An 18,616-nucleotide genomic window follows, 5' to 3' on the forward strand; every position below is an offset into this window, starting at 1 on the left:
AAATATTACACCGGGCGAGTTATTATGAACGATTCCTCTTCCTGAACGACTCAATCAGGGCAGCAACCAGGAACCAGTGCAACATATTGCAGTCATTATTGCAATTCTTCAAGACAAAATACTTCACATATGCATGTTTTTTTATTTTTATTTCAGTTTTTGACCATTTATTTATCCTAAAATGTATATTTTTTTATTATATATATATTATGTATTATTTTGTATTATATTCAATATTTTTTTTAATGCCATAATATTTTCTTTTAATGTAAATGGTTGAGAAATAAGCTGCATTTTTTTTAAACTTACTGCTACAAATATAAAGTTGTTATTTTTATGAGATAATACTGCAATTTTATAAGAAAAAATCAGTATATTATGTGGGGAAAATTATTGTACAATATTGCAGTAATTATTGCAATTTTTAAAAAATGAAACTCCTTTCAAAATGGAAAAATTAAAAAAAATGCGATAATATTTTCTTTTAATAAGCTGCAAAATTTTTTACTTACTGCTACAAATATAAAGTTATTTTTATGAGATCATACTGCAATTTTATAAGAAAAATTCAGTATATTATGTGGGGAAAAAATATTGTACAATATTGCAGTAATTATTTCATTAAAAAAAAGAAACTCCTTTCAAAATATGAAAATTAAAAAAAATGCCATAATATTTTCTTTTAATGTAAATGGTTGAGAAATAAGCTGCAATTATTTTTGCTTACTGCTACAAATATAAAGTGAGAATATGAATATGAGAATCTACTGCAATTTAACCAAAAATATTATATATATATATAATATTAATAAATTGCAATTTTAAAAGATGAAAGTCAAATTTTAGGAGAAAAAAGTTTCACTTTCATGCACAAAAAAAATCATAATTTGCAATTTTATGTGAAAAAATGTGGAATATTGAACATAATGGGGGGTGCGGATAATAATAAACATTTTTCAAAAGCTTTAATATGAGAAAAAGTTAATGTTAAGTAAAGTTCAAATTAATTAAAAATATTTTGCAATTTTACAAGATAAAATCTGAATATTTTTACAACATTGCAAACAGCAATATTTTATAATTTTTTTTGAAGGTTTTTGTAAACCAGCAGCATTTTCTTGTACTTTTTTTTCTCATAAAATATAAGTTTTTTCTTATAATTGAATTTTTCTAGTGGCATTAAAGGTTTTTTCATGGTAAAATTGCACTATGTTTTTTTAATAAAATAAATATTTTATATATATATAATAATTTTAATATATTATTTTAAAATAATATTAATAATTTATATAAATGTATATATTTTTAGGTCTGTCAAAAGTAACAAATTTACGTGCAATGGGGAAAAAATAAATAATTTGACAAAATTGCAGTAATTATTGCAATTTTACAAGACAAAAGTGGCAATTTTAGGAGAAAAAAAACCCCATACACAACAGGAAAATATTCCGACTTTTTTCCTGGCAAAATTTCAGTGTTTTCTGCTAAAAATGTCAACAAAGTACTGGAAGATGTCGGCCACTGGGTGCTACGACTGGAAGGTAACAGGGGACAAAAGCGAGGATGGACCGAGGTGGGATCTTTTCCAAAATTCCTCTCGGAGACTTTCATCATGGCTGCCGCTCCAGATGCTGGTCCCGTCAAAGGAAGCCAATTTATTGCTTCTTTAATCAGCGAGTGCAATGGTTTCCAGGCCGGCCTTTACTAACGATCAATTAGCCTTTAGCGCCATCAAAGTTGACTTGTCACGCTCTCGCAGCGGAACACACACACAGCATCCGACAAAAGTACAGCCCTCATACTACACTACTGCACTAGTACCTCTAATACAACTACATATACTCTACTACGACTATATATACTTTAGAGTAGTCAGTATTACACTATTACTGCCCGCTGACACACATCCATTATCGTCTGTGCTGAAAATCGGCTCCCTTTCTGGTGGTAGTGTCGCAGTCCGGGGGCTGCATGAGTGCTTCCGGCACTGGGAAGCTGAGGTTCAATTTGAGAAAGATGATTTCCAACGTGCGCTGTGGACGTCATGGAAAGATGGTGGTAGTGTCATTTCCCAATTCCACAATTTTTGTTGACGTGACTGCACGAGTGCTGCCGGCATTGGGGAGTTGCGGTTCATTGGGAGAAACATGAACTCCAATATGTACATGTTCATTCATATACATATGTATGTGACATTCTGAAAATCTGCTTTTTTGGTGGTGGTAGTGTCACAATCTGGGGCTGCATGAGTGCTGTCAGCAGTAGGGAGTTGCGGTTCATTGGGAGAAACATGAACTCCAATATGTACATGTTCATTCATATACATATGTATGTGACATTCTGAAAATCTGCTTTTTTGGTGGTGGTAGTGTCACAATCTGGGGCTGCATGAGTGCTGTCGGCATTAGGGAGTTGCGGTTCATTGGGAGAAACATGAACTCCAATATGTACATGTTCATTCATATACATATGTATGTGACATTCTGAAAATCTGCTTTTTTGGTGGTGGTAGTGTCACAATCTGGGGCTGCATGAGTGCTGTCGGCATTAGGGAGTTGCGGTACATTGGTAGAAACATGAACTCCAATATGTACATGTTCATTCATATACATATGTATGGGACATTCTGAAAATCTGCTCCTTTGGTGGTGGTAGTGTCACAATCTGGGGCTGCATGAGTGCTGTCGGCAGTAGGGAGTTGCGGTTCATTGGGAGAAACATGAACTCCTATATGTACATGTTCATTCATATACATACATATGTATGTGACATTCTGAAAATCTGCTCCTTTGGTGGTGGTAGTGTCACAATCTGGGGCTGCATGAGTGCTGTCGGCAGTAGGGAGTTGCGGTTCATTGGGAGAAACATGAACTCCTATATGTACATGTTCATTCATATACATATGTATGTGACATTCTGAAAATCTGCTCCTTTGGTGGTGGTAGTGTCACAATCTGGGGCTGCATGAGTGCTGTCGGCAGTAGGGAGTTGCGGTTCATTGGGAGAAACATGAACTCCTATAGGTACACGTTCATTCATATACATACTATGTACATGACATTCTGAACATCTGCTCCTTTGGTGGTGGTAGTGTCCCAATCTGGAGCTGCATGAGTGCTGTCAGCACAGGGGAAATATGTATGTAATTCTGAAGAGTTACACAATAAGGAGATGCTGCCAACACAAGGAGCTGATTTTTGGGTAAAGTCTACTGGGACTCGCTCCCTTGGTGGTGGCAGTGTCACAATATGGGGCTGCATGAGTGCTTCCGACATCAGGAAGCTGAGGTTCATTCTTGGGAAACATGAATTTCATTATTTCGTAGGACTTTTTGAGGAGTCGCTCCTCAGGTGGTGGCAACATCCCAGTATGGGGCTGCATGAGTGCTTCCGGCCCTGGGGAGCTGAGGTTAATTTTCGGGAAACATAAATTCCATTATTTTCGTTAATTTTTGGGAAAGAGGAATTCCAACGTGTACTGAGACATTCTCAAGAGTCGCTCCCTTGATGAGGTGGCATCGCGGTATGGGGCTGCAAGAGTGCTGCCAGCATTGGGAGTTGCGGTTCATTGAGAACTCCAAACATGTACTGTGAAATTCAGAAGAGCTGCTCGCTTGGTGGCGGCAGCATCACAATAGGGACATGCACGAGTGCTGCCATTTTTGGGCAAGATAAATTCTGTTATCTACTGTGACTTTCTGAAGAGTCGCTGTCTGGGGCTGCAAGAGTGCTGTCGGTACCAAGTAGCTGTGGTTAATTTTTGGGAAAGAGTAATTGTAGATTAATGTATGGTGACATTCTCCCTTGATCGAGGTGGGATAGCGGTGTGGGGCTGCACGAGTGCTGCCGGCATTTTTCTATGATGACGGGTCTTTTGTTTTCTAAATTTTCCAAGCTTTGAAGTTACGCTTGTAGGTGATGTTTTTGCGGTTCCGTGGAGGTATAATATGTGTATATCAATACAAAGCGTTGTTGCCGTTACCATAGCAACACACATGCAAGCACGCCGCCCCTTGTCCTGGGGTCCGCCGCTTCTAAAAAGTGAATTACGACACCGTCTTCTCAACGCGAGAGCCTCTTCCTCCCAAGTCGGGAAGATTGCTTCGTTCCTTTTTAGGATTGGGCTTCCATCGAAATGACCTTGTGACCCTTCCACCCGCCGCCCGCCCCCCGCCCCATGTAATGGTCTTGGCCGGTGGATCAGGGAAAACACAAAGACAATTTGCAGTCTTGGAAGTGGAGTGATGGATTTGTGCGCGGCCGTGTTGTGATAAAGAGTTTTGCACCTGCGAATGACCCCCCCGCCCCCGCCCCCCGCCCCCTTCCTTTTCAAGCTCTGCTCTCCCGGAGACCTTTAGTGCCTGCAGGTGTATAAATAGAGCTGTTTTCAATTAAGGCTCAACCTCGCCTGTAGCGTGCATCTGATCAATGCGTGCACCCCGTCCCCCCACCCCCACCCTCGCACCTGTGGTAATAAAATACCGGTGGGGGGGTTGTGAGGAGGGGGGGATGCTGCCCCCTTGTTGGCCCGTCTCTTTTCTGAAGGACGACGCTCTCTCTCCCCGTGAAGTGAAAGAAGGGCTTTGGCGAGCTAGCGCGCTAACAAAGAGCCGCTATGCCGAGTCCGTCCTGCCATTATTTGGTCAGGGCGTGGCCCCAAAAGGGCGTCAGTGTGTGGCCCCAAAAGGGCCGAGAGCCGCAAAACAACGAGAAGAGCCCGTTTGAAGGCGGGACGGGACCCTTAAATGACCATGCATTTATTTAAATTGTTAAAATATTTCAATATTTCTATTTTCCAAATATTTCTTCCTAATATTATGAGAATAACGTCATCATACTATGGGAATATTATGGGAATAATGTAGTAATACTATTGGAAAAAAGTCTTGATATTATGGGAATATTTTGGGAATAATGCTGGATTATTATGTGAATAAAATCATCATATTATGCGAATATTGTGGAATATGGGAATAAAGTCATCATATTATGGGAATAATGTGGAATAATGGGAATAAAGTCATCATATTATGGGAATATTATTAGAATAATGCTGGATCATTATGGGAATAAAAACATATTATAGGAATAATGTTATAATATTAGTGGAATAATGCTGTACTATTATGGGAATAAAGTCATCATATTATGGGAATATTATTAGAATAATGCTGGATCATTATGGGAATAAAAACATCATATTATAGGAATAATGTTATAATATTATTGGAATAATGCTGTACTATTATGGGAATAAAGTCATATTATGGGAATATTATTGGAATAATGCTGTACTATTATGGGAATAAAGTCATCATATTATGGAAATATTATTGGAATAATGCTGTACTATTATGGGAATAAAGTCATCACATTATGGAAATATTATGTGAATAATACTGTAATATTATGGGAATAAAGTCCTCATATTATGGGAATAATGCTGTAATATTATGGGAATAATGTCATCATTTTATGGGAATATTATGGGAATAATGCTGTAATATTATGAGAATAATGTAATCATATTAAAGGAATATGATGGGAATAATGCTGTAATATTATGGGAATAATGTCATCATTTTATGGCAATATTATGGGAATAATGCTGTAATATTATGGGAATAATGTCATCATTTTATGGGAATATTATGGGAATAATGCTGTAATATTATGAGAATAATGTAATCATATTAAAGGAATATGATGGGAATAATGCTGTAATATTATGGGAATAATGTCATCATTTTATGGCAATATTATGGGAATAATGCTGTAATATTATGGGAATAATGTCATTATTTTATGGGAATATTATGGGAATAATGCTGTAATATTATGGGAATAATGTAATCATATTATGGGAATATTATGGGAATAATGCTGTAATATTATGGGAATAATGTCATCATTTTATGGGAATATTATGGGAATAATGCTGTAATATAATGGGAATATGATGGGAATAATGCTGTAATATTATGGGAATAAAGTCATCATGTTATTGGAATATTATGGGAATAAAGTCATCATGTTATTGGAATATTATGGGAATAATGCTGTAATATAATGGGAATGATGTCATCATTTTATGGGAATATTATGGGAATAATGCTGAAATATTATGGGAATAATGTAATCATATTATGGGAATAATGCTGTAATATTATGGGAATAAAGTCATCATGTTATTGGAATATTATGGGAATAATGCTGTAATATTATGGGAATAAAGTAATCATGTTATTGGAATATTATGGGAATAATGCTGTAATATTATGGGAATAATGTCATCATATTATGGGAATATTATGGGAATAATGCTGAAATATTATGGGAATAATGTAATCATATTATGGGAATAATGCTGTAATATTATGGGAATAAAGTCATCATGTTATTGGAATATTATGGGAATAATGCTGTAATATTATGGGAATATGATGGGAATAACCTCCCCCCAGCATCCTAAATGACACGCCCCTCCCAGACTCCGCCCCCGAGGCGGTGGTGTTGATGAAGGGCAGGAAGTGGTTTGGGTTTGATGGAAGTGTTTGCATCTTCTACTTTGTTCTCCGAGTGCTGCTGATGGAGGAAGAAAGAGCGATGGCTTCTGTTCCTCGCCACGCGCTTTAATTACTCCCACCTTGACTTTATTTGCTGCAGCGCTTGGGAGCAGGGGGGCAGGGGGGGCCGGGTGGTTAGGGGGGTGCGGACCGCAAAGAAAAGAGGTTTCTAATCAGCGGTTGGACGCAACCTTTAAATGGAATCACGTGTGACGTGGCCAGATAGGACAGGAAACACATGCTGGGCAGCTTGGCGCTCTTACACCGACATCAGGGGTGTCCCAAGTGCGGCCCGGGGGCCACTCGCGGCCCTGGGCACATTCTAAACATCTCATTTAACAACTAATTGAAAAAAATGGAAAATCTGGAGTAGGCAGGAAGTGAACAAAGGAAACAGATTGTAAAAGTAACAGATGGGGGGGCGGGGATTTAATAAGCTCTGCTTCTTCCTACTCCTTCCTACACATTTTCTCATAGAACTTCCTTTTCTGGGAAAATGGAAGTGCCACAAAGAGAAACTCACATTGGACGGTTCCTCTCGTAGCGGGTCGCCGCCGTCGCCGCCGCCGTCGCCGTCGCAGCCGCCGTCGCCGCCGTCGCCGCCGCCATGGCGGATGCTTTCCGCTCTTCAAATTCCTCCCGACTCAGCACCGTGCCCTTGTGGCCGTGTTCCACCAGCTTCCGGGCCGACTCCCTGCTCTGGAAGCCCAAACAAAAAGGAGCTGCGTCGGAAAATGGACGACCTTTTTTTATTTAATTATTTTTTTAATATTTTTTTTTTTAATAAAAATGATTACTTCTTAAGGTGAAATTTTAACATTTATTTCATGTTAAAAAAAATTTTTTATATAAAAATAAATTATTTTTTGTCTCATAAAAGCCAAACTTCTTTCTTGTACAATTGCAGTATTTTTATAATAAAAATGATTACTTCTTAAGGTGAAATTATAACATTTATTTCTTGTCAAATTTGTGTAAAAAAAAATTATGTAAAAAAAATATTCCTTTTTCTTTTTAAAATTGCAATACTTTCGCACAAAAATATTTTTTCTCATAAAGTAAAACTTGTTTTTCCTCTGAAAATTTATTTATTTAATTAATTAACTAATTAAAATAAATAATAAATAAATAATAATAAAAATAAATTTTATTTTTTCTTGTAATTATAACTTTTTTATTTTGTAAAACTGCAGTATTTTCTTCAAAACATATTTTTTCATCTCATAAAAGTCAAATGTTTTTCTCATTAAATTGCAGTATTTTTCAAAAGAAAAATTATTACTCCTTTTTGAGAAATTATAACTTTTATTTTTGTAAAATGCAGTTTTTTCTTGTAAATTTTTCTTTATTTATTGTAAAATGGCAGTATTTTATTGTAAAGATTATGAAGTTACACATTTTTGTGTGAAATTAGTATTTTTTCATAAAAATTACCACTTATTGAATCGCAAAAATTGCAAATTATTCATTTTAGTTATTTTAGTTTTATTTAGTCATTTAGTTATTTAGTCATTTTAGTTTTATTTAGGCAATTAAAGCTTTTTCTGGGATAATTGAAGTATTTTCATATAAAAAAACTATTGCCTCTTGTGAAATTAAACATTTTATTTCTTGCAAAATTGCAGTATATTCTTTTAAAATATTTTAATTTTTTTTAGCCTATTAAGCAAGAGTGGCTTAAAAAAAAAAAGAAAAAAGAAAGCCTGTTTCTAAGGCCCGAGGATGAGAAAAATCTTGTCTCACTGTTTGCTACACGTCTTAAAATGCAGCCCGGAGCTCACAGTTCTTCTCTTCATTTTGAGCAACTTTCGACAAAACAAGTGCCGCAAGGCATGCTGGGTAGCCGGAAGCCAGGAAACAATACGTATTGCGAATAAGGCGTCCATGTTCTATTAACAAAGACCGAGTGACGGGGGTTTCAGACCCCAGCTCTAGAGCGTCCCGGTCCGAAATGGAAAAAAACAGAGCTGTCAGTTCGATCCCGCGGCTTGTCAGTTCGACGCCGCCACAGCGCCCCGCCGCGCGCCTCCACCAGAGAGCGGAAACGCTGGCTTCGCCCGCCGTCTTTTGATGTGGCACCGCAGAAACGAGTCCCTAGTTCTGATTTTGGCACGAAAGCCGTTTTCTGCATGAAGGAGCCGACTCAGCGGGAACCTGGACTCGTACCCGCAACATCCATCCTGGCGACGGAGGTGATGATTTTGTAACGTGACCTCTTCCACCGCCGCTGCACCTCTCTCCGTCAAAAGGCCTAAACAACGCCGGCCAGGAAAAACAGGTCCCGCTGAGGGATGATTTATCAGAGCCGGGCATTATCGGGTCAGCTGACCCGGCCCGGCCCGACCCCGGTGGGTTAAACAGTGATTGACGACAGCTGATTAGCAGGTCAGATACGGCTTGTTCTGCCCTGGTGTGGACACAGGTGTTCAAACAAAGCAAATGGAGCTATCCTTCACAAGCCTGCCATCTAGTGGACAAAAGGGGGAATTAGGTCAAAGACAAAGGCGCCCTTCTACTTAAATAATGTTGTTTTACCGTAAACTCTGCTTCGCTCTTTATTGCAATGTTACATTAAAGTCTACTGCCCAAGTTTGACTACTGTCTTCCTTATAATATTTAGATTCTTCACAATACACATGAATATGAATTATATCATCGTTAAATAACCTCATTTAAGAATTACCGGTGTATTGCTGCCCTCTAGCGTTACATTTGTGGAGTTGCGGCAGACTACATTAATCATTTTGGAAATATTGCGTTCCCTCGCAGAATGGCAGCGTAAAACTAAGATATCATGCACGATAAAAAACAATTACATACGGAACAAAATTACATTTATAATTATATTATTATTATTATTATTATTATTGGTTGAGTGGTTGAAATGGACGACCCGGAAGCTGATGAACATTGTAAGGTCACCAGGCTCCGCAGTCTGTGGCTAAGGAAGTTAGCATTGTCAACACAAATTTGCAGTATTTTCGTGAAAATATTGTTTTTTTTCTCACGAATTATTTTTTCTCATAAATAACATTATTACATTATTTTTTTAAACTTTTCTTCTTTCTCTCAGTATTTTCCTGCATTTTTTTACTTACTTGCTTTATTTTATTTATTTACCTTATTGCTTTTTTTTTTTTAACCATAAGACTGCAGGTTTTGATGTGAATACTAATTCATGAAATTGTATATACACCGAAGTTATTAATACGCCGATTGCAAGATTATGTTTTGTTGACTTAGATTTTTTATTTTGAAGTTCCTACGACAGGTGCTCATAAACATATTCGAAGGTTTATCTTAATTTCGCAGTTTAGTCAACCCAGTTCGGCTCCAACGAGGAAACCAGCAGTCACCAGACGTCAGACGTTGAAGTCTAAACAAACTTCACTCACTTTCAAGTAAAACAAATCCATCGGCGTCACTTTGGAGTCCAAATAGTCCTCATAGACCTTAAATTGACCAACCGGGTCCTGGAAACGATTGGCTGTGTTGTGCTCCATCTTTTGCCGGTGTGTGTTTGGAACAGAAGTTACCATAGCGACAATTCTAACTTTTTACGACAGTTGACCGGAAGAAGTCGTGAGAAAGTTATGATTTTTTAACCTAAACATACACATTGAGAACACAGGGCTAGTGGCGCAATGGATAACGCGTCTGACTACGGATCAGAAGATTCTAGGTTCGACTCCTGGCTAGCTCGTATTTTTTTCACGTTGTTTTATCTTGAAATAAAATGCTTGTTTTTTAGTTATATTTCCTACACAGCATTCAATTTAACTAGTTTATTTTTACTGATGGTCAAAAAAATGATTATTTTTCACATGGTCTATGCGAACTCCAACGTAGGCCGTACTAGCTAACAATGGCTAACAATAGCCTGACCTTACATTGGACCATAGGGATGTTAGTTCCATGTTGGCTATTGGCAAAACATTTTGGTGAAACATGTTAGAGAAAACGTAGCGGAATACCCAATGAGTACTTAGTTTGTGGTACAAGTTATTTTATACAACGTGAGTTCATTTGACATATGAGAAAAGTATTTAGTTGTTCAGTTTGTGGGCGAGCAACTCCAGCAGGGGAATTAGCTCAAATGGTAGAGCGCTCGCTTAGCATGCGAGAGGTAGCGGGATCGATGCCCGCATTCTCCAGGATAGCTTTTATTTTTCGTAGAAAAGATGTTGGGATCGGAAACGAGTCCAGGATCAAATAAATCTTCATACAATACCGTACATGTTTATTATAAAATTTCAGTACAAAAAATATATTTTTTTAATCAGAATGTGATCACATCACAGCAGGCAGTGAGATATACACTTTCAATTTTCAGGCATAACACATATTTTTTTTTACAATATCTTAAAAGTGATTATTATTAGCTGGGAATTCGCTAGCATCCTCTCCAGAGACTTGGGGTCCTTCCCGGCTGTTTGCCATCCGATAGGGCGACAGCTTGAACCTCCAGGTCGTGACTCTGGATTTTTCTGACCCGGAACAGCCGGTGGCTAAATTGATAGATTTGATGGACACTTTTCTTCCTGAGGCCTCACAGCTCGGGTTTCTCTTTTCTTTGTGTTCTAAAGATATAAAAAGAGATAAAACAAGCAGATAATGGGACACACCATCAAAATAGTACAAGTATTGGATATTGTCATGACTGTACCTGTTACTACATGCAATACTTGTAGTATGTTGACACAATGTTGTCACAATGTTGACAACAATCTGGTTAATATGGAGGTCACATGATATAAATGAGTGTTGTTACCACTTTTTGGAGGTCTTTCCAGAAGATCTAATAAGCGGAATGGGCGTGTCCCATTATGTGCATTGTTAGCTGCCTCTTTTTAGCTGTTGTGATATCTTTAGAACACACAGAAATGTTTCTATTTTTGTTTTTTTTCTTGTTATAATTATGAAATTAGGGGGTTGTTTTGTTTTGTTTCTCATACTATAATGACTTAATTTTTCTCTTTAATATTTCAACTTTCTGTTAAAAAAAACTTTCTGTTAAAATTGTGTTATTTTTGTTGATATTATGAGATTATTCTCATAAAAATAATATTTTTTACATAATATTTTGACTTTATTCTTGTATGAAATTAGGGGGTTATTTTGTTTTGTTTGTCATACTAATATGACTTTTTTAAAAGGATTTTTTTCTTTAATATTTCAACTTTTCTGTAAAAAAAATTCTATTAAAATTGTGTTATATTTGTTGATATTATGAAATTATTCTCATAAAAAGAATATTTTTTTACATCATATTTTGACTTTATTTTTGTAAAATTACAGCTGATTTTTTGCTATTTTTTGTTATAATTATGAAATTGGGGGTTATTTTGTTTTGTTTCTCATACTATTATGACTATTTTTTCTTTAATATTTCAACTTTTCCGTGTAAAAAAACTTTCTGTTAAAATTGTGTTATTTTTGCTGATATTATGAGATTATTCTCATAAAATAATATTTTTTTAAATAATATTTTGACTTTATTCCTGTAAAATTACAGCTGATTTTTCTATTTTTGTTTTTTTGTCATTTTTTGTTATAATTATGAAATTAGGGGGTTATGACTTAATTTTTTTTCTTTAATATTTCAGTTTTTTTGTTTAAAAAAGTTTCTGTTAAAATTGTGTTATTTTTATTGATATTATGAGATTATTGTCAGAAAAATAATATTTTTTTGCATAAGATTTTGACTTTATTCTTGTAAAATTACAGCTGATTTTTAAATTTTTGTTTTTTTGTTATTTTCTTGTTATAATTATGAAATTATTTTTTTTGTTTTATTTCTCATACTATTATGACTTCATTTTTTTAATATTTCAACTTTCTGTTAAAAAACCTTTCTGTTAAAATTCCGTTATTTTTGTTGATATTATGAGATTATTCTCATAAAAATAATATTTTTTATATAATATTTTGACTTTATTCTTGTAAAATTACTGATTTGAAAGTTTTGCTTTTTTATGTGCTGTAGACTGCAAAAACAGCCCCCGGGGAAAGGGAAAAATGGCCCCCGGGCCGCACTTTGGACACCCCTGTCTTGGATGCTACATGGTGCTAACGCTAGCACAAGTCACATGCTACAAACGCGTCTGGCTTCGGGACGGACGTATTCGTGTTAGCATCTCAGACTGTTAGCAAGGCGGCTAACTTATTTTTGTTTTCGTTATTGCTTGCTAGCAGGATTAGCGTTTGGGAGTAACTTTTCCGAGATGCCTCGCTAATCTTTGAAGACCAAAAAAGACGGGATGTTATCGGCCATGTAGCTAGCTGTGAGCATAGACAAACAATAACAATCCAACGACTCCGAGGTAGCAAACATTGGGAATGCTTGGAAGTCGATACTCGTAACGACGCCGTGTCACTTATCCAAAACGATACTTGGGCCAGTACTTGACTTGTCTGGGCCGCGTTGCCACACGGACGTTCGTTAGATCCGGCGGTTTGGGCGGCGGCGGAGGCGATTCCTGCCGCTCTTTGCCTCCGTCCGTGATGGCGAAGCCGCGCTGGGCGCCGTCGTGCAGGCCGACCCTGGGCAGGAAGTGGGTGGAGACGTGCTGGGGTTTGACCCTCGGGCTGGAGCCCATTTTGGCTTTGCCTCGCTTGTTGAGCGCCACGAACCAGTCTCGACCGGTCCTGTGGTTCCTGTGGATCACCGAGGCGTACGTGTTGTAGCTGTTCTCCTGGAAGCGCTCCCGGAATTTACAGTCGTCCGTGAACAATTCCTAGACGGAAGACAAAACCATATTGTTTTTAAAATATTTTTAAACCTTTATTTGTCATTTTTATGTATGTTTTAATTATTTTTATAACTTCAGTCATTTTTTACTGCTTTTATATTGTATTTTTTATTTAAGCCATTTTTAATGTTTATTATTTATTATGTTATATATTCTTACACTTTTAAGCCATTTTTATTTTATATATTTTATATACGGCTTTTATTTTTTTTATTTATTTAAGCAATTGTGAATGTTTATTATTTATTGTGTTATATATTCTTACAATTTTTAAGTCATTTTTATTTGTTTTTAAAATATTTTTAAACCTTTATTTGTCATTTTTATGTATGTTTTAATTATTTTTATAACTTCAGTCATTTTCTTAATGCTTTTATATTGTATTTTTTATTCATTTAAGCCATTTTTAATGTTTATTATTTATTATGTATAATATTCTTACACTTTAAAAGTCATTTTTATTTGTTTTTAAAATATTTTAAAACCTTTATTTGTCATTTTTATTTGTGTTTTAATTATTTTTATAACTTCAGTCATTTTTGTACTGCTTTTATATTGTATTTTCTTTAATTTAAGCCATTTTTAATGTTTATTATTTATGATGTTTTATATTTTTACACTTTTTAAAGTCATTTTTATTTGTTTTTTAAATATTTGTAAACCTTTATTTAAGCCATTTTTATTAATGTTTATTATTTATTAGGTTTTATATTCTTACACTTTTTTTAAGTCATTTTTATATGTTTTTAAAATATTTTTAAACCTTTATTTGTCATTTTTATTAGTGTTTTAATTATTTTTATAACTTCTCTCATTTTTGGCTGCTTTTATATTGTATTTATATTGTATTTTTGTATTTTTTTAATCCATTTTGATTGATTTTTCCACTTTCATTTAAGTCATTTGTATTGTATTTCTGTGTATTATTTGTGTTCACTGTATTAATGGTATATTTTTTACACCTACGCTATTTTGGATGTATGGATTTTTTTTACATTTTAAAATGTATTTTTAAAGCCGTTTTATTTGTCTATTTGTTTTGTCATTTTTAAAACTTTTAAGTCATTTTATTTGTATTTATTTTTTGTTACCCTTTCATTGATTAATTTTACTTATTTATTTATTACTAATATTTTTGTTTACACTTTTAAACACGCATTTAATTTTTTTACGTTTTTATTTAAGCTATTTTAAATGTTTTTTTTAATTGTATTAAATTTTATTTCATTTATTTGTGTTTTTTTCTGTGCATATTTTGGGTTTTTTTGACAAGCCGAGCGGACTTTGAAGGAAGCCGCTACATCGCTCTCTGCTGAGGGGGATTTGGTGAAACAAAACCGATGTCCCGCGGGGGGGTGGGGGGGGGCAGGGGGCCCCCTAATCGCCTGCTTGATGGCTTTACTGCCCATATTGATTTTCACTTCAGCTGTATGTTATCAAGCATCCCAGACAGGACCTAATCTTCTCTTCGCTTTAATACGCGCTAACCGGGGGCCCTGTCGCCTGCCAACGTTCCCGCTCACGACCCGGGTCCCCGTCCAGGCCGGGACGCTGTGCTGTGATGAAAGGATTTGGGTCTCTGTGTGTGTTTGGGAATTTTGGAAAAGTCTTCCGAGTTGTGGCAGCGGTTTGTTCCGCAGCTTTGAAAACAAAACAAAGACCGAACAAGATGCGGAGTTAGACAGGGGTGTCCAAAGTGCGGCCCGGGTGCCATTGACAGTCACAATATGAAAAATTTCGGTTGGGCAAAATTTAAAAAAGTTAAAAACTAGAAACTCACAATCCCATATTGTCACTTACACCGTAAATATTAGTCCTACATTTATGACACCTAGCATAACAGCGCTAAGTGTCTACATCTGAAAATGCTAAAAATATTGATATAATTGTTAGCATGCCAACACAGCACTAAGTGTACGTTTATATTCGTAGGCTGATGTTTGCATGCAAGCAATGATTACATGCTAACATTAGCATGCTAACACCGAGTAATCAAGAAAAAGCAAAAAATGCCAGTATGTTAAAGTTGTAGCAAGTAATGCTAACAGTTAGTCTACAAGAAATGCTAACAACACATGATAAAGTTAAAGTTAAAGCTAAAGCTAAAGTTAGCCTGCAAGAAATGCTAACAACACATGATAAAGTTAACGCTAAAGTTAAAGTTAAAGTTAGCCTGCAAGAAATGCTAACAACACATGATAAAGTTAAAGCTAATGCTAAAGCTAAAGTTAGCCTGCAGGAAATGCTAACAACACATGATAAAGTTAAAGCTAATGCTAAAGCTAAAGTTAGCCTGCAGGAAATGCTAACAACACATGATAAAGCTAAAGCTAAAGCTAAAGCTAAAGCTAAAGCTAAAGCTAAAGCTAAAGCTAAAGCTAAAGCTAAAGTTAGCCTGCAGGAAATGCAAACAACACATGATAAAGTTAAAGCTAAAGCTAAAGCTAAAGCTAAAGCTAAAGCTAAAGCTAAAGCTAAAGCTAAAGTTAGCTGCAGGAAATGCTAACAACACATGATAAAGTTAAAGTTAAAGTTAAAGCTAAAGCTAAAGCTAAAGCTAAAGCTAAAGCTAAAGCTAAAGCTAAAGCTAGCCTGCAGGAAATGCTAACAACACATGATAAAGTTAAAGCTAAAGCTAAAGTTAAAGCTAATGCTAAAGTTAAAGCTAAAGCTAAAGCTAAAGTTAGCCTATAGGAAATGCTAACAACACATGATAAAGTTAAAGTTAAAGTTAGCCTACAAGAAATGCTAACAACACATGATAAAGCTGAAGCTAAAGCTAGTTAAAGTTAAAGTTAAAGTTAGCGGGTGGCGCTGACACGAATTCAGGAAGACATCTGAGTTATTCGTGGTTACAGTTTAGTGGCAAATTGGCCCCGCCCACCACAGCTGGCTAGCATGGCGCTCACCGTGGCGTGGAGGCGCCCTCTCTTGTTCATGGCCAGGAACCGGTTGCTGAAGACCCCTCGTATGCCGATGACCCCCTGGGACACGGCAAAGAGCTCCAGGACACCTGCAGACACGCAGTATATTATATATATATTTATATTTTATATATATATATATGTTTTATAAAACTATATTTATATTTAAATATGTATAGTTTTATGTTTTATGTTTTATGTTTTATGTTTTATGTTTTATGTTTTATGTTTTATGTTTTATGTTTTATGTTTTATGTTTTATGTTTTATGTTTTATGTTTTATGTTTTATGTTTTATGTAAAAGTACTACTTTATTCTGTTTTATTTGTTTCTCATAATATTGCATTATTTAAAAAAATATTTTTTTACTTCATAATATTGTTACGTTTATTCTTGTAAAATTGCTACTTTTTCTCTTAATGTTTTAATATTTTTCCCCAATTTATGTTATATTTAAAACTTTATTTTTCTGTAATTTAATTTAATTTAATTTAATTTAATTTAATTTAATTTAATTTAATTTAATTTAATTTAATTCCATAATATTTTGGCTTCATCAAATTTTCTAAAAAATGACACGTTTGTTTTTTTTCATAACATTTAAAAAAAAATTTAAACATAGGTTTAAAAATAGATAAATATAAGTTACAAAATATTATTTCCTCATATTATAGAACTATAGAAATATAGAAATATAGAAATATAGAAATATAGAAATATAGAAATATAGAAATGTAGAAATATAGAAAAATAGAAATTTTGGTGAGATAACAGCTTTTTTATCTTCATATTTTGACGTCATTTTTGTAAAATTACTATTTTTCTTTATTCTTTTCTTTATGTATCAGTGATGGTGGCAAAGAGGGAAAAGTGTGATGATAACCGTAGAACCAGAGTCCAGTTATTAGTTATGAGTATTATAGTATAGTATAGTATAGTATAGTATAGTATAGTATAGTATAGTATAGTATAGTATAGTATAGTATAGTATAGTATAGTATAGCATAGCATAGTATAGTATAGTATTCAGTTTCTATATCTCTTCTTTTTACACTTGGATGACAAATAAGAACGTTGAAACGGCCAGGGTTTGACCCTGGAACAGACTATTTCCTGCCGGCAAAAGCCCTTTTTCGGAGGTCAACCAGCATCACTCGAATGGATCGTGGACCTCCAGGGGGCACCTGTCATCTCCAACATCAAAGCGGACCGGAAGCACGTGAGTTGGACTGCTTCCAAAGCGCGCGTGAAGCCACCAAGGGAAGAGGAGACTTACCGAGGCGGTCGGGCTCATGGCTGCCGTTGACTCTGCCGTCGGGATGGATCTGGAGGTGGAAGCCGATGCCCACCCTGCAGTAGAGCCGGCACGTCCTGCGCCCCGAGCGGACCTCCTTGTGCTCCTTCTCCTTCTTCTCCTCCTCCTCCTCCCCGCGGGCCGCCACGCCGCGGCGCTGTGCTGCGGCCTCGGCGCAGAGCAAGTGGGCGAAGGCGACGACGTAAAGGGGAAGCTTCATGCTTCCAGACCCGCTAGGACATTTTCGGAGGCGCTCCCGACTGCGTGCGTGCGTGCGTGCGTGTGTCCGCGTGTGCGTGCTCGCACCGGCGGTCGGCATGAGCCCGCGGCTGCCGGAGCCGCCGGAGGATATTTATACTTCCGGTGATCTCACTGCCGCCAGCCTGCACGCATGCACGCCCGAGCCAAGACGCACCGAGTGCGTATTTTACGCGCACTGGAATCCTCCAGTATTAGGATGGCCGGCGCCTATTGACGTCTCCTTGGCAACCCTTGTTACTCTGAGAGTAACAATTTTTTAATAAATATCTTTTTTGAGTCTATATTTTTTTGTAGAAACTCATCAATTTGAGAAAAAAAGATTATTATTGAAAAAAAGCTATGAACTTTTTTTTTTTTTTTTTTTTTAGAAAACTTGGAATCTTTGGAATAACTTTTTAGATTTTAGAAAAAAAAATATTTGAAAAATGATATAAATTTGTGAGAATAGTTGGGTATTTTTTTAGAATTTTCTTCTAATTAAATCTGACAATATTTATTATAAAAATGAATCAAGCAGGACTAAAAATAAAGTCTATAAAAAATCTATAAACGTCTATTTTTTAGAAAAGTTGTAATATTTCAAATACACTTTTTTGTAGATTAAAAAAAAATTTAAAAATTGTACAAATTTGTGAAAATAGTTTGGTAATTTTTAAAAAAAAAATCATATTTTTCTAATTCAATCTGACAATGTTTATTTTAAAAATTAATCAAGGAAAAAAAATAAAGTCTATAAAAATCTATAAACGTCTTTTTTTAAAAAAAAAGTTGTAATATCTCAAAGACACTTTTTTGTAGATTTAAAAAAAATATTTGAAAA

The 18,616-nt window shown here is 35.5% G+C and overlaps 2 protein-coding genes and 2 non-coding genes across 4 annotated transcripts in view; 2 read left to right on the forward strand and 2 right to left on the reverse strand.

Annotated features, from left to right (window-relative positions):
• The window catches only part of cfap299 (cilia and flagella associated protein 299), a 55,141-nt gene extending 45,050 nt beyond the window's left edge, over positions 1-10,091 (reverse strand). The window contains exons 1-2 of the mRNA XM_078789287.1: positions 9,961-10,091; positions 7,089-7,264 (exon numbers count right to left, since the gene is read on the reverse strand). Of these exons, the coding sequence (XP_078645413.1) occupies positions 7,089-7,264; positions 9,961-10,068 (284 nt within the window). The 5' untranslated portion in view covers positions 10,069-10,091. The remainder of the gene's footprint in view (positions 1-7,088; positions 7,265-9,960) is intronic.
• A 104-nt stretch (positions 10,092-10,195) lies between these two features.
• trnar-acg (transfer RNA arginine (anticodon ACG)) lies at positions 10,196-10,268 on the forward strand. Its single transcript has one exon. It is a non-coding gene; the product is annotated as a tRNA-Arg (tRNA).
• Positions 10,269-10,646: 378 nt separating this feature from the next.
• trnaa-agc (transfer RNA alanine (anticodon AGC)) lies at positions 10,647-10,719 on the forward strand. The gene has a single exon. It is a non-coding gene; the product is annotated as a tRNA-Ala (tRNA).
• Positions 10,720-10,802: 83 nt separating this feature from the next.
• fgf5 (fibroblast growth factor 5) lies at positions 10,803-17,793 on the reverse strand. The gene is made up of 3 exons (XM_058071161.2): positions 17,518-17,793; positions 16,227-16,330; positions 10,803-13,302 (listed from the first exon to the last, which is right to left on the reverse strand). Exons 1-3 carry the CDS (start codon positions 17,753-17,755, stop codon positions 12,943-12,945), a joined length of 702 nt encoding a protein of 233 aa, XP_057927144.2. The 5' UTR covers positions 17,756-17,793; the 3' UTR covers positions 10,803-12,942.
• Between the last annotated feature and the right edge of the window lie 823 nt (positions 17,794-18,616).

This window comes from Doryrhamphus excisus, linkage group LG3, assembly GCF_037039965.1.
Source record: "Doryrhamphus excisus strain RoL-2023G ecotype Guam linkage group LG3, RoL_Dexc_Guam_v1.1, whole genome shotgun sequence".
NCBI lineage: Eukaryota > Metazoa > Chordata > Actinopteri > Syngnathiformes > Syngnathidae > Doryrhamphus > Doryrhamphus excisus.